At 38.2% G+C, this 16621-nt stretch overlaps 1 protein-coding gene across 9 annotated transcripts in view; it reads left to right on the top strand.

Moving 5' to 3' along the window:
• LOC125458177 (rho GTPase-activating protein 26-like) overlaps positions 1-16621 on the top strand; it is a 203893-nt gene that overhangs the window by 111200 nt on the left and 76072 nt on the right. For all 9 annotated transcript variants that reach the window (XM_059650653.1, XM_059650649.1, XM_059650654.1 and 6 more), the window contains exons 12-15: positions 3277-3316; positions 5221-5286; positions 9411-9485; positions 14518-14596. In XM_059650653.1, the coding sequence (XP_059506636.1) occupies positions 3277-3316; positions 5221-5286; positions 9411-9485; positions 14518-14596 (260 nt within the window). The remainder of the gene's footprint in view (positions 1-3276; positions 3317-5220; positions 5287-9410; positions 9486-14517; positions 14597-16621) is intronic.

Here is a 16621-nt window from a genome sequence, read left to right as displayed (position 1 = left end):
AAATATGTAGAATTAGCTAGCTCATCCAGGAAAGAAAAAACTATAATGGAGGTTTAGGTTGAGAATGAGATTTAGATTCAATTTGTTTTTCAGTTGAAAATAAACTCTTCCACTTATTGTTAATTGGGATTTTCCTCTGATATCACATGATGAATGTATATATCCCATAACAATAACATACAAAATTTCTACATTTAGTCTTGTTATTAGGGTATTTTATTCCAAACTTGAATTAAAACATTTTAGTTAGGGAATTGCTGTTTGCCATTTATGTTTGAACTCCATTTTGGTATCAGGAATTCTGACATGGAAAGATTTATTCATTCGCAGGCTAGGCCAGCATGTATGACCCTTGCCTTATTATTCAGAAGGCAGTTTAAGAGTCAACTTATTGCCTTGGGTCTGGAGTCATATTAAACCAGACCAGGTAAGAATGGCAGTTTCTTTCGCTAAAGAGCATTAGTGAACCAGATTTATTTTTCTGACAATTGACGATGGATTCAAGATCATCATTAGACTCTTAATTCCAGATTTTTAAAAAATTGAATTCAAATTCCAAAATTGCTGTGGTAGGATTCAAACCTGGGCCCCCAGGATATTATCTGGTCCTCTGGCTTAATAGCCTAGCGATAATGCCACTATGTCAGGTAGAGGCGGTGGCATAGTGATCATGTCACTGGACTGGTAAACCCAGAGTAATATTCTCTGGAAACAAGTTTAAGTCCACCATGACAAATGGTGAAATTTAAATTCAATAAAGCTAGTCTAATGACCATTACCATGGAAACCTATCCAGTTCACCAATTTCTTCTATGGAACAAAATCTGCCATCCTTGCCTGATATGCTGTACATGTGACACCAGGCCCGCAGAAATGCGATTGATTCTTAACTGCCCTCTGAAATGACCGAAAGACCTAATCAGCTCATGGGATATAGGGATAGGCAACAAATTCTGGCCTTGCCAGTGACAACCAAATCACATTTAAAACGTAAAAGAAATTAAACTTCTGCAAGGATGATTTGTACACACCTGGCGCTTCAATGCAAATACTGTTTCAGCTCTTCATATTAACTTGGATTTCTTGCACTGTCAAATTGAGTAATTATTGTGAAGTAGTTCCAGTTCATTTGGATTTACTTCTCATGGAGTTTTCATTCGTGTTTCATATTTTGCATTTTTCAGTAACTCGTTTGCACTCTGTGTCTGTCTGTGGGTTTCTCTTATTCTCACTGCAAATTGCTATCATGCTCCCAGTTCTATACCTGTGCCTCTCACTGCACTGCCACAATTGAGGATTATTCTCTAAAATTTCTTAATCAGCCATCAAGGGAGATAGCTGGGAGGCATTGGTCCAAGTCCCACTTTCTCCAGAGGTGTGAACAGGTTGATTAGAAAAATAGGTTAAATTAAAAAAGTCAACTATCAAGGGTGGGCCCTTTGGTGGCACAGTGGTAGTATTCCTACCTTGGACAGGGAGACCTGGGTTCAAGGTGCATCTCTGAACAGGCTGATTTTAAAAAATATAAAATTAGCTTTCAAGCCACGGTTCTATCAGACATCTTTCTGCTTTAGAGATCCTCCCTTCTCACAGACTCCAATGAAGAGATAAAAAAGACAGAGAATGGCAGAAGGGCATAAAGAAAGACAATAGGCATATGTGAAAGAATGGCTGATAATCTACCGTACGGAGTGAGTCAGAGTAAAGATGGACGTACCGAAGGGATGTTGAGAATGTATTGGGATGTGTGTTCTAAAATTAGAGAACTCTGGTTAAATTGTAATGAATCATTTTAAAAAAGGGTTAATTAGAAAATGAAATAAAGTAATAGTTTGGTTACAGCACAAACGTAGAATGTTCATGTGTCATGTCTCGACTAGATTTCTGAAAGACCAATTCACTTAATGCCTCTCTGCTGATTTATCTCCTCAGCCCAGCGCGTTCTTGCTTTTCAGAAAGTAATCTAATTCCCTGGTGCATGCCTGGATTAAACATGCCTTCATGCCACTTTCCGGCAGTGCATCGTAATACACTAGCTATTTCTGTGGTTTCTTCTGAAAATTACTTCACATAAACATATTCCGCAAATTAATCTGTTTCTTCTTATCCACTGTACCCAGCTCCTTTCTGATTTTGAATTCCTCTATTAAATCTCTTGTCAACCTTCTCTTCTCCAAACGAAATAGTCTTGACATTTCCACTAAATCAATGTAGCTGAGTTTCCTCATTTCTAGAACTATTAGACAATAAACCATAAGATGTTCAGCCGATTGAATCTACTCCACCATTTGATTGTCATTGAGATGATTCTCAACCCCATTCTCTTGCCTTCTTCCTATAATCCTTGACCCCCCCTTACCAATCAAGAACCTATCTATCTCTGTCTTAAATACGCTCAATGACTTGGCCTCTGGAGCCTTCTGTGGCAATGAGTTCCACAGATTCACCCTCTGGCTGGAGAAATTCCTCCTTATCTCAGCTCTAAAGGATCATACCTTCACTCTGGGTCCTATTTGCTGTACATATACCCAACCAAGGCCTCTTCAAATTCTGTAAGCTTCAATGAGATCCCTCCTCACCCTTTTAAACTGCATCATGTGAAAACACAGAATTTCAACCATTCCTCATATGACAAGCTCTCAATCCCTGTCATCATTCTTTAAACTTCCTCTAGACCCTTTGTGAATCAGCACTGCACCCTGTCCAATAGTTTCACATCCTTTTAGTGTGGCGCCTAGATCTGGGCTCCACACTCCAAGGCTAAGCCAGTGTTTTATACAAGTTTAACATGACTTCCTTGTTTCTTTCGTATCTAGGATGATACTGATGGGCTGCAAGGAAAAATTAAAATATTCAGATAAAATTGAATTTCAGGATTTTCTGTCATGACGTGCTTGGTGCGGAACAATTAACATAATTTAAGAAATAAAACAGTCTTGTCAGTGATGAATTCTACACAATAGAAGCAGGAGTAGGCCTTTAAGCCCTTTGAACTCATACCACCCTTCTACTTCAATGTCCATTTTCCTGCATTATTTCCATATTCCTGATGCTTTTCATATTTAGTAATCTGTTGATCTCCATCTTGAACATACTTGAAGTCTGAGCCTCCACGCTGTCTGTAGTACTTCCTATGTTAGATGCATGCATAATCTACTTAAATCACACAGACATTGTGGCATTTATGTTGGTTCTGAAACATTAAATTTCCAATACTGGTATAGTTTTTGTGAAGATATTTTTCACTGGGTAAAATACTATCTTACTAATTTCCAGGTGTACAACTTGAATAAGGACAATCCAATAAGTGAAGGCGGTAAGCAACTATTGTTAATAATTTAATTTGGAATGTGTTGGGTAAGGACAGTTGGTAAGTTTCTCCACTGTATCTTGTTGCTGGTGCACATTGTAGCCCTATTGTGATGGATGGGCGCCTAGAGGGCTGTTTTGTCCTTGATGATTGAACATCTTGAGTGTTGTTGCAGGGACACTCATCCAGGAAATATGGAGGGCTTTATATCATACTACTGTCTTGTGTCTCATTGGTGGAAAAGCTTTGGGGAATCAGGAGGAAAGTTTCCATGGTGCAGATTACTTGGCTGATGATCTGTTCTAATCATGTTATTTGAATATGTGCTTGAGTTTGTGTTAAGTGTCAGATCACTGTTCAATTGAATATCGAGGGGAGGCCGTTGGATTCTCAGTTTTTAAAAATATTAATTCCTTTGTTATATGTTAGGTAAATATTATGTGCCACCTATCAGCCCAAACTTGAATGTAATAGGCATTATTGCATTCGGACATGGGCTCCTTCATTAACTGAGTGGTTAGAAATAGAATGAACTTGTTAATTGTACCAACTTCAGACTGAATAATGGAAAGAAGGATCATTGATAAAGATGCTGAAGCTGTTTGGTTCTATGACATTATCATGAAAAACTCTTGCAAAGATGTAAAACAAAAACAGAAATTGTTGGAGAAACTTAACAGATCTGGCAGCATCTGTGGAAAAAATGCAGAATTAACATTTGGAGTCCCAAGAGTTCTGAAGAAGAGTCACTGGATTTGAAACATTAACTCTGTTTTTTTTCCCCACAGATGCTGCTAGGCCTGCTGAAATTTTCCAGCAAATTTTTTTTTTTCAGATTTCTAGCATTCACAGTTGTTTGTTTTAATTCTGCAATGATGTCTGGGGCTTAAATAATTGGTCAGCCACAAGTCACAACCATCTTCTTTTGTACTTTGTATAACTCCAGCCTGTGGAGAGTTTTCCTTCTTTCCATTGACTTCAGTTTTATTAGTCCTTGTTGATGTCATACTCTGTCAAATGCTGGCTGTGATATTTTGCCCCTCCTCTGGAATTTAAATTTTGTTTTGACCGCTTTTTGGATAAGATTCTAATTGCATCTGAAGCTAGGTGATTCCAGAAATTAAATTTCTGATTTCAAGCGATTCCTCAATTTTCTGCCCATTCTCCAACTCTGAGACACAATTGTAGCTAAGATATCCTAATACTTAGTCCACCAAGTTCATATTTAGAAGCTTGACATTTTACGGTGATTCCTTATTAACTTCTTGTGTCTTAGAAATAAAATTCATAATTTCATTGAGGTGCTGGAAGAAATAGAACATTGTAGAATGCCAGGTGGATTCCTCTTTCTGTGGCAGTGTTTTCTCAATTGTCAGAATGAGAGAAACCTGGTCATACTCCCCTTATGCAAACAGGTAAAGGAGGAGTAAGAATCAGGCAATGGATTTAAGAGAACGAAAGAGTACCTTACTAAGAGCTTGGTCAAGCTCAGAGAGCAAGCTGCTTAACTTTGATATTGATCCTGTGTCTGGGGAGAAGTAGTAAACTGAATTCAGATGAACCAGACTAGTTCTTAGAAAAAGTATACTCCTAGATTTTCAGCTGAGCTGAAAAGTGGCAATGAAATTGACTAATGTTTAATGCAACATTTTAATTTTTGTAATTAAGAGCAGAAGACACGTACTTCCTTGATGAATAAAACTGATGAATATGAGGAGAAGAAGGAATCCAGGGAGTTTTTATTGACTTGTTACCTACCACATCTGCATAGAATATTGGGAGTATGCTACCAGATCTTCCAAGTGAAACAGACACTCTCAGTCTTGTTTATCTACCTGTCAATTTTAATTTAAATGTCTTTACTAAAGCTCAAATTCTCATTAGATTAATGGTTTGTTTTTGATTTTCAGCTGCCCAACTGGACAAAGTTGGATTTGATTTGGTGAAGAAATGTATTCGTGCTGTTGAAGAAAGAGGTAGCTCAATTTTTACTTATGTCAGTCTTATTTTCAAAACATTGTTAGTACAAGGTTCTTATTCATAAAGTCTTGTTTTGTTTCCTCACTAGTCTGGCATCATCTTTGAATGTCTGAAGTGAAAAAAAGTGATTATAACTAACTATTTTGATGAAGGAGTCAACCCAACCTATAAATCAACTCATCAAATTGCAAGACAAATATGTTCGAAATCTTTTGTCTCCAATTTCCCTTTACTGAACTTAGTGTACAAATCGAGGACCATAACATTTTTCTTAACTAAAGCCCAGAAATTCTAATCAGGATACCCTGTCCCCTTTTTATTAAAAAAAACCTTATTTATCGGTTGTTGACATCTACACTGAAGAATTCTGGAAACGAACTTCCGGTCACAAACCAACCCAGAAATCCTTGGATCCAGCTGTGTAGATCATTGTTGAAACTGCACCTCCTCACAGCATTGAGTGCTATGCCCTGAAGTTTAAACTTCTAGCAGGTACTTTGAAAGTTACTCTAAAAAGGTCAGTATGTAGGGTAAATGATGGGGTAGGATGGGAGGTGGGTGGGCTGCTGGTTTCAGGAGGACAGGAATGAGAGGGACATAAAATGCTGGATAGTTGAGAGTGAATAGGATGTTAGGTGTAAGGATGTTAGGCGTAAGGATGTTAGGCAAGTGCTTAGGGTGGTCCTTAGGGTGGGTGTCAAGTTAGCTATCAGTTAGGGCTGTTTGTTGGATCGATTTAGATGTGTGTTTACAGGATAGGATCATGAATAGTGGAATGTCATATCGGATACCAGGGTTATCAGATCCGGTGGGAAGGGTGTGATGGACGTGTCGGGAGTCAGAAGCGTATATTGGCAGATAAGCGGTGATTCGACAGTTCAGTTTAATAGTTACTTAGGGGTTAGAGTAGGTTTTTAATTTCTCTAAAATTACCTGTGTAACAGTTGAGCTTAAGTGAGTTGGACCCCTTCAAATTTTCTGACTTTATGGGTTCTTTTTGGAGGGTCCCAGATGCTAGAGAGCTACCTGTTGGAATTTGCCGTTTCTTGTACAATTCCCCTGCAGTCAGTTGTGTTGGGATTTCCACATGGTCTTGAGGTGAACTCTAGTCTGTGCTGATGCAGTGACCATCTGATTATTGGATACCTTGGCCATTGTATAGAACTATTTTTGGTGCTTGTTGGGTTTGATAATTTTCAAAAATTGCATGAAATACTTTATAATCCCAGCAAAAGAATAGTTTTAGTATGACCTTGTGCTCATTGTGACTGCAGCCGTGTTTGATAGTTTGTGGTATTTTCTTTTTGATGAATTTTTAGCAGTGCAGTATGCAAAATAAAATCTCCGAAATATTTTGTAGTCTGGCTCTGTAATTCTGCATATGAAAACATACTTAAAGTATTTTCACATTTAAGCACACAGCAGCTTGTTCTGGAGCACAAGTATAAAAGATCATAAACAGGAACAGGAGTAGATCATTTTGCTCATCAAACTTCCTTTGCCGTTCAGCAAGATTATTGCTGATCTGACTGTGGCCTTGACTTGCCTGCCAGCCTCACATAACCCTTAATTCCTTTGGCAGTCAAAATTTCATAAATTGAGTTTGAATACATTCAATGGCCCAGCTTCCTCAGTTTTGCTGGAAAAGACTTCTCAAGATTAATGAGTGGGAAAAATCCTTACTATTCTCTGTCTTAAGTGTGAGGGCCCCTTAGTTTAAACTGTACCTTCTACATCTAACTATAAATCTCACACAAGTAGTATCTTGTTGGCATCCATACCTCTCACTGCACTAAACAGACACAACCTTTTTCATAAGACAACTATCTCATCCTAGGAAATAAAAGAATAAATCTTCTCTGAATTGTTTCTAGTTCACTTATATCTTTTTCCAAATAAAGAAACCAAGACTTTGCGCAATACTGCAGATATAGTCTCACCAAGGCCCTGCACAGCAGCATAAAACATTCGTCCTTTCATATTCCATTCCCTATGCAATAAACAGCAACAATTTATTTATCTTCCTAATCACTTACCACACTTCACGGTAAGACTTTGCAAGGTAACTCTTTACAATTTGTGTTGGGATGCTCAGATACCACTGTACCACCAAATTCTACAATCTTGCCCCATTTAAGTGGCTGATATTACACAGTATGGAGCAGGAAAGCTGATGTTTCAGGTCGGGACCCTTTCTCAGAAATGAGAGAGGGGGAAGAGAGCTCTGAAATGAATAGAGAGAGGAGGGGTGGGGTCAGGAAAGGTCAGTCAGATGGTGATAGGTGAGTGTAGGTAGGCAGTGGTGGGGATTGGTCAGTGATGTGGGAGAAGCAGATTTTTCTACTTTGCCATCAGGTTGGTCGAGTTCACATTTTCTAACAATGCTCAGTCTCTTTCCTGTTGTATCAATTTTGGTGTGATCAGCAAATTTAACTACCATAGCCCAAGTCGCTGGTATAGATTGTTGATAGTTGAGGCTCTAACACTGATTCCTGTTGAAATCCAATCCACAGCTTGCTAATAGGAAACATCCTGACTCCTTGCCTTCTGTTAGTTAACCAATCCTTTTTCCCTGGTAGTATGTTACACCCCTACATCATGATATGCTGATTTTGTGTAGTGACCTTTGTGGAACTTCATAAGATGTCTTTTGGAAGTCTAATATACCACATCTGCAGGTACCTTGCATGCTACTTTGTTGAATAATTATTGCATTAGTTGAACACAGTTTTCCGGTTCTAAAACTCTGTTATTCTGCACAATCATAATGTGATTTTTAAGGTATCCTATTGTGACTTCCTTAGTGGATTCTAGTAGTTTCTTATGACAAATGATAGGCGATAGGCTAACTGGCGTATCATTTACTGCTTTCTATCTTTCTCCTGAATAGAGGTGTTACGTGTGCTGTTTGCCAATCTGCTGAACCCTCCAGATTCAAAGAAATTTTGGAAAATTGTAACCAGTGCATCAGCTATCTCTGTAGCTGCTCCTTTTTTGGAGTCTAGGATGCAGGCCATCAGGTCTTGTTGCCTTTAGGTCCAAGCATTTTTCCTGCAACTTTCCTCTCATGACGGAAATTGTTTTGAGTTGTTCCTTCCCTGTCTATTGATAATCAAGTACCTTTGGTAGCGAAGACAGACACAAAAATATCTGGTTCAATACTTGCACCATTTCCTCTAGTTCCGGTATTAGTTCACCAGCTGTGCACATTCTTTAGAGTGTTTAGTTAATTTTTCTTATTTAAAGACTGGAAGAAACTCTCACCATGTTTTTATTACTTGTTCACTTTCCCTTGTATTCTACATTCTACATCTTGGTCTTTCAAATTGAGGTCATCTGTCATTAAAATACTAACGATAGCAATAATTTCCAGGGCTATCTCACCTTTTCCTCACATATTTTCAAAATCAAGTACTTCTTATTTTTCAATTCCAAGCCTTGGTTACCTTACAATAATGCCTCTGTATCTATCAAGTCATGCATATTTATATCTATCTAATAAATACATAAATTAGATCATAGCCCACAAGACATGGAAACAGAGATAGGTCATTCAGCCCACTGAGTCTGCACTACCATTGAATGAAACTATAGTTTGTGTTGTTTGATAATCCTTAACTCTGCTTTCTTGCTTTCCTGTAACCCTTGATTTCCTTACTGATGAAAAGTCCATCTGTCTCAGCCTTGAATATGCTTAATAATCCAGCTTTGACAGCCCTCTGAGATGTGGAATTCTACAACCTCTGTGAGAGGAAAAAAAATCCTCCTCATCTCTGATTTAAATGTGCAGCCTCTTAATCTGTGATTATGCCCTCTGGCACAAAAATTTGAAGTCTCTGCCGTTTCTGTGTTTCTTATTGTAAAGGCATGAGAAGCAAGGAAATGGCAGCCCTCTAAATGACTAACCCTCACTTTAGCTACTCTTTCTATTTTTATATTCTTGTAGAGGGAATTTAGAATTTATATATTTGTGTTTTCATTTTTAGTCTTACATGCTCCAATTCCTCTTTTTTACTTGTTTAATCATTAAGATGTAAGCATGTATAAAAAAAGCCACCTCAGAAAAACATTAGAAATTCAACTTGATGTGTTAACAGATTTTTCTCTTGATTAAAAACAGGTTTAAATGAACAGGGCCTATATCGAATAGCTGGTGTTAATTCCAGAGTACAGAAGCTATTAAGTTTATTAATGGGTAGGTACTGTGTTTGAATCTATTCTCTTTTTGTGCACATAGTTATATATGAAATGATAAATTCATCTGGTGCGTTGCCTAGCTCCAGTTATGTTCCTGAGCATCAGTTTGTGACTTCTGTGGTGTCAAAACAGGATTTTTGTTCATTTGTGTCCATGGAAAAATTCCTAAACAAACTCAGCAATACTTCATAGCATATAATTTCTATTGTGGTCATGACCTATAAACTAGATGCCAGGATTTTATTCATTAATTTGCATAATGACAAACAATTTTCCATGAACCAGGTGTAGTCAGGCAGCATTTTAGATTGCTTTTGTTTTCTCCTTATGTTAACATTTTGTCTTAATATTTTGAAAGTGGTAATGCAGTAGTGAGTAAAAGGAGAAAAAGTGACACCCAAGTAAACATTTTTTTTAATATAATGATCGGTTAGTGTTGGAATACACTGCCAGAGAGTATGGTGGAATCAAGACCAATCCAAGCATTCAATAGAGAATTAGAATCAAAAATATTTGAAAAGAAGCGGTTTACAGGATTATAGGGAGAAGACAGGAAAAAAAAAACTGAGTGAGATCCTCTTTTCGAGAGCTGGCGCAGACATTATGGAATAAATCACCAGTTCTGTGCTGTATTTTTTCTGTAGTGTGCCAGAAGGCATGTCACTTCAAGCAAGCCATCAGAGGTATATTTTTAAAACTCTGGAAGGTTCACATTTTTCTTTCTTGTTTAAAGGATTGGGGGTTTAAAAACCCTCATTACTGACACTTAAATAGACTTCATTTATCCTCGAGTTCAGATCTACTCTAAATTTTATGACTTCCACACTGCATGTTGTGGCTTTTGGAGCAGCAAACTTAAGGTTCATTTAAATTCTACTTTTATTTCATATGGCGTAGCTAAGTTTCAGTTTTCTGTAACTGTGGCTTTTGCTAAACTCACCCAATCCACACCAAAAATAGGATTTGTCACAAATTAGTGTAGATATTCCACCTTAAGAGTAACCCATTATTTTGAAAGGTCTTTGGAACAGTCCTTACTGTGTGTATATCTGATTCTTGGTTAAAGTTCTAGAATTTTGTCTGTAATGAAGACCACTTAAAAGAAAATTGGGAAGGAAAGTAAGTAATTCAATAAGAGTTGACATGGTTAAGTTACATGATGTATAAACAGCTTCAGAGAAGTTGCTATTTTTTATAAAGATTTTTTTATTGCAGTAAAAAATAAGCATTAAAAGAGCATGCAAATAGTGAATCTGATGGTGAAGCATGAGGGTACTGAAATAATTGGAAAAATAAATAAGAAAGGAAATCCAAAGAAATGAAAGGCCATAGCTAAATTTCACGGCTGCAAAATTTGGAAGTATCAGTGACCTTGATAATATGAAACCAAGACTGGGATTATTCAATTAGTGTGCAGTTGGGATTGGAGGTAGTCAAGTTTACGAATTGACGCTGCCAGAATCCATGCCAGTTTATTGTGATGATCCTAATCCTAAACCTGAGCCATTCTCAATGAGAACTCGTCAGTTCAGGTGGTACATAATTATTGTTGTTGCCAGTTATGGATAACTGTAGGACCTATTAAGGTTTTGTTCCCCTGTCGAGTGGAATTTCCAGTTGGTAATGCAAGTGGAGGCTGGTGGCGACCTTATAGAAATTTATAAAATTACGAGGGGCATAGATAGGGTGAATAATCAAGGTGTTTTTCCCAGGATAGGGCAAATCAGGGCAGGACTTATACACTTAATGGCAAGTCCTGGGGAGTGTTGCCTAACAAAGAGATCTTGGAGTGCAGGTTCATAGTTCCTTTAAAGTGAAGCGGCAGGTAGTTAGGGTAGTGAAGGAGGCGTTTGGTATGCTTGCCTTTATTGGTCAGTGCATTGAGTAAGAGAGTTATGAGGTCATGTTGCAACTGTACAGGACATTGGTTGGGCCATTTTTGGAATGCTGCATTCAGTTCTGATCTCACTGCTATAGGAAAAAAGTTGTTAAACTTAAAAGGGTTCAGAAAAGATTTGCAAGGACATTGCAAAGGCTGGAGTGCTTCAGTTACAGTGAGAGGCTGAAAGGTGGGGGCTATTTTCCCTGAAGGATCAGAGACTGAGAGGCGACCTTATAGATGTTTATAAAATTGTGAGGGGAATGAATTGGGTCAAAAGTCAAGGTCTGTTCCCCAGGACAGGGGAGTCCGAAACTAGAGGGCATAGGTTGAAGGTGAGAGGGGAAAGATTTATACTGAGGTTGGTGTGTGAATGGAATGAGCTGACAGAGGAAGTGGTGGAGGCTGGTACTATTATGAAATTTTTAAAAAGTGTCTGGATAAGTATATGAATAAGATGGGTTTAGAGTGTTATGGGCCAAATGCTAGCAAATGGGGCTAGATTGATTTACGATATCTGGTTGGCAAGGACAAGTTGGACCAAAGAGTCTGTTTCCATGCTGTACATCTCTATGACTCCAAGCAACACATGTTGGCCTAGACAATGTGTTTCTGTGATACATCAGTTGGCTTGTCAATCAAAGCAGCGTTTTAGAGAGTGTTTTCTGTTGAGAAGCTCTCGCAGCTTAAACTGTTAATTCATGTTTAAAGTGTTATGGATTTACAAAGCCACCATAAATGATACTTAAACAGACCTTATCCTTGTACCTTTCAAACAGTTACATTGACTCCATAGATTTGTGACTTCTGTCCAGAATTTTAGTTAGGCAATTGTTTTTCTTTTAAGCAATGAAGAAATGTGGCTGCCTTCCTCACAGTTTCCATCTTCAGCTAGACTTCCCCCAATCACAGTGCTGGAAGACCTCATATCGGGCTTCTAATGCGGGAGGAGAAATTGCCAAAAGTGATTCGATGATGAGCCTGTTTGGTAACCTTTAATAGCTGTGGCTGTAATATCCCGGTGGATGTGTCTAAAGCACAGTGTGGTATCTCAGGACATGGAACCAATCTGCATATCTGCTAGATAAGTCCTGCTTGACAGTCTCCAGATGTTTGGAGACAACTTCCAAACTTGCCCTGTTTGGGAGAACAAGAATTCACCCACTCTGTTTTGAACTTCCAAACTATTCAAGAGCTCTTTTCTATATTTCAAGATTTTTATTGGCTTTACCAAAAACTTCCACTTGGAAGGTTTGAACATTAGTGAGGAGCAGTTGCTTAATTAGTGGTGAACTAACATATTCGTTGTTCCAGCTGCCCTTACTTATTGAGGGCATTTGTTGATTCTAATCCAGAATACCTATCTCATTTAAGAATTGATGTAATACTCACAACAGCTTAATAGCTGCTTCTGGTAGAGAAGTTGGTGAATATCCACTTTATTGTGCCGATTAGTCACAAAGGAAGAAATGACAGAGTATGAATAGAAAGACACTAGAACTAATTAAGTTTTGAATATTCAGAATTGAAGTTGCAAGTAAGGGTTAATGTAGTTTTGTTTAAAGCATGATGCTTTTGCTGTAAATTAATTTTCAACATCATGAAGGCATTTAACAAAGATGATGCAAGCAAATTTTTCAAACAAGTTAAATATTAGGGATGGTGGTGAAGAGAAGCTCAAAATCTAATAAGAGATTGGGCCGTTGTTGCAATTGTACAAAGTTTTACTGTAGCTTAGTATCTAATAGCAAATTTTGTTATTAGTTAGACTTACTTTTACATATGTAAGGCTTCAATGTCTTGTTTGGCAAACTTCTAGAAATGCAAATTGATCATTATGAGGAATACGGGGCATCTGGGATTTGAGTGAACAGAATACACAGATTAATTAGTTGATAAGAATAGATAAATCAGATTGAAAGATGTGAAATAAACAAGATTGATAGAGAAGGAAATCTGATAGAGAAGTAGAGAGAGAAAGAAAAATTAAATTAAAAATACAAAGGAATAATAAAATTGTAATGTTTTATATTTGATATATTTAAATTTGCCGAGAATTAGTGGTTTCAAGAGTTAGATGAGCTGGAGTCGAGGGATGTGTATGAACAGAGCTATGGCTGGCAACAAGTTGCCAGTTAATCTTCTTACAAGTAGCTCGTTATTGATGACAAGGGCCTCCTGACTAGCAATAACTATCTTGTGGTCTCCTTGGTAACTGAACGTCTTACATGTGTGAATGTTTGGGAGAAACTGTTGGATGTCGGCAAGGACATGAAATGTTTCTTCACTCTGCAGTAAAAAAAACTGAACCCCAAAGAGAGCCAATTTATTTTTCCTTCAACTGTTACCGTAAACTGGGTCTCTTGATAAGTAGTCTATTTAAGTATTAATCCACCATCTTGTACCACCTTCAAACAAGTGAAAGTATCTGGAGAAGATTTAAGGAGCAATATATCCTGACAAAGCAAAAAGACCTTTACAGTGAACACTACTAACAGGGACTGTTGAACTGGCTTGACTGTCCCATCACACCAATGCTTTTTTCTTGTCTGTCTGTATATGTTTAGGGGAGAGTTTAGAAGGGGTTAGGGTTTTAACTAGTAATGCTACATGTGTATGGTTCATAATTGTTTATCTGTAGCTGGGATCTACTAATTTATGATAGATGGTCACTCTTATTAACGACAGAAACCTGGTCCTTGCTTCCTGACAGCCTGGGTCTAAAAGATAGGTTAATTGGGAAATTCTGTGTACTTTTAAAATCTTTAACTTTTGAAATAATTCTGGGAATAGTGGGATTGATTTTGAGTGCCCCACCCCAATGAGACATCATAACATATTTTTACAAAGCTGATGGCAAATCAGTACAACTTGGACAACAGCTTTTGAACATGGGCATTTTGCTATGCATTGGACCTTTGCTGAAAGTTGTTTCACCATTTATATTTAAATAATAGTAGCACCAACATTATTTTGGTAGTAAAATCTTAGCCTGTAAATTCAAGGAAATCATTGAAATTACAGTACGTACCAGCAGAGAGAAGGCATTGAACAAAATTGCAAGGACAAAGGTTTAAACTTACCAGAAAATCATCTTAACTGGTGTAAAATCTGCTTTTGTAACAATTATTGTGGTTCTTGCATTTAACAGGATCAGTTGATGTAGATTTGGAGACTTCATCTGAATGGGAGATAAAGACTATTACCAGCACACTTAAACATTATCTGAGGTAAGATCTTCAAGTGGAAAATAGTCTTAAATTCTGTTAACAAGTTATCAAATGTGTGGTTGGATTTCTTTCCGACTCAAAGGATCTGAACCTAGTTTTCACAACTTGAAGCCGTTTCCTGGGAGGAGTGAAGAGACTTATTATGGGATTTGAAAATATTTATTATAGGTTTTAACTATCACTATTTTTGTGTCGGTCTTCACAGTGGAAGATGCAAATAACATGCCAATAATTGATGACAACAAGGCTAAATGGCAGGTGAGGACCTAGAAACAGTATTTATCAGTAAAGAGGGAGTGCTGGGCAAGCTAAAGGTAGACAAATATCCTGGCCCTGATGGAATGCATCCTAGGGTGCTGAACGAGATGGCCGGGAAAACAGCAAATGGGCTTGTGGCAATTAGCAAAATTCGCTGGACTCTGGACTCTGGCAATTCCAGCAGATTGGCAAACTGCAAATGTGATGTTACTGTTTAAAAAAGGTGGTAGGCCCATTAGCTTAACTTCTGTAGTGGGGAAAATGCTTGAATTTATCATCGAGGAAGAAATAGTGAGACCATCTGAATAGAAATTGTCCCATCAGGCAGAAGCAGCATGTGTTTGTGAAAGGCAGGTTATGTTTAACTAATCTACTGGAATTCTTTGAGGACATTATGAGCGATGGGCAGTAGGAATCTGGTAGATGTGATGTATTTGGATTTCCAGAACGCATTTGACGAACTGCTGCAGAAGACAAAGGTGCACACTGCGGGTAAAGTATTAGCATGGACAGAGGATTGGTTAAGTAACAGAAAGTAAATAGTGGGGATAAATGGATGTTTTTATGGTTGGCAATCAGTGGCTACTGACTTGTCTCGGAGATCAGTATTGGGACCGCAATTGAGCACAATTTACATTGATGCTTTGGAGTTGGGGACCATGTGTAGTATGTCAAACTTTGCAGATGATGCCAAGATGAGTGGTAGAGCAAAGTTTGCAGAGGGAAATAGATTGTGTGAGTGGACAAGGGTCCGGCAGATTGATTACAATGTTGGTAAGTGTGAGGTCACCTATTTTGGTTGAATAACAGCAAAGTGGATGATTATTTAAATGGTAAAAAATTGCAGTATGCTGCTGTACAGACGGACCTATATATCCTTGTGCATCAGTCAAAAAAACGTTGGTTTGCAGGTCCAGCAGCTACTTAAGGAAAAAAGAATATTATCCTTCATTGCGAGAGGGATAGAGTTTAAACGTAGGGATGTTATGCTGCAGGTGTATGGGGTGTGGTGAGGCCACACCTAGAATACTATGTGTACGTTTTGGTTTTCTTACTTCAGAAACAATACACTTGCACAGGAACGTGTGCAGAGCAGTTTCACTTGGTTGATTTTGGAGTTGAAAGGGTTGGCTGATGAGTGATTGACTTGACTGGGACTATATTCTTTGGAATTTAGAAGAATGAAGGGGGAATCATACAGGAACACATAAAATTGTGAAGGGAATAGATAACTGGGACTATATTCTTTGGAATTTAGAAGAATGAAGGGGGAATCATACAGGAACACATAAAATTGTGAAGGGAATAGATAAGATGGAGCAGGGAGTTTATTGTCACTGATGGGTGCAATGAGAACTAGAGGGCATACTCAAAGTAAGGTTGGGGGGCAGATTTAGAACTGCGTTGACACTTGTGAATCTTTGGAATTTCCTGCCCGATGAAGCCATTGAGGCCACCTTGTTGGGAGGACAACCCCAACCTCAAGTTCACCTGAACTATCTCTAAACCTCCCTCACCTTCCTGGACCTCTCTGTCTCCACCTCAAGCAACCACCTAGAAATCGATATCCATTTCAAGCCCAACGACTCCCACAGCTACCTAGAATACACCTCCTCCTACCTACCTTCCAGCAAAAATGCCATCCCTTATTCCCAATTTTTTTGCCTCCGCCACATCTGCTTCCAGGGTGAGGCATTCTACTCCCGTACGTCTCAGATGTCCTCGTTTTTCAAGAACCGCAAATTCACCCCCTGCAGTGGTCGAGAA

This window comes from Stegostoma tigrinum, chromosome 13 (assembly GCF_030684315.1).
Source record: "Stegostoma tigrinum isolate sSteTig4 chromosome 13, sSteTig4.hap1, whole genome shotgun sequence".
NCBI lineage: Eukaryota > Metazoa > Chordata > Chondrichthyes > Orectolobiformes > Stegostomatidae > Stegostoma > Stegostoma tigrinum.
The sequence above is the reverse complement of the archived record's forward strand: the minus strand, read 5'-3'. Positions and strand labels throughout refer to the sequence as shown.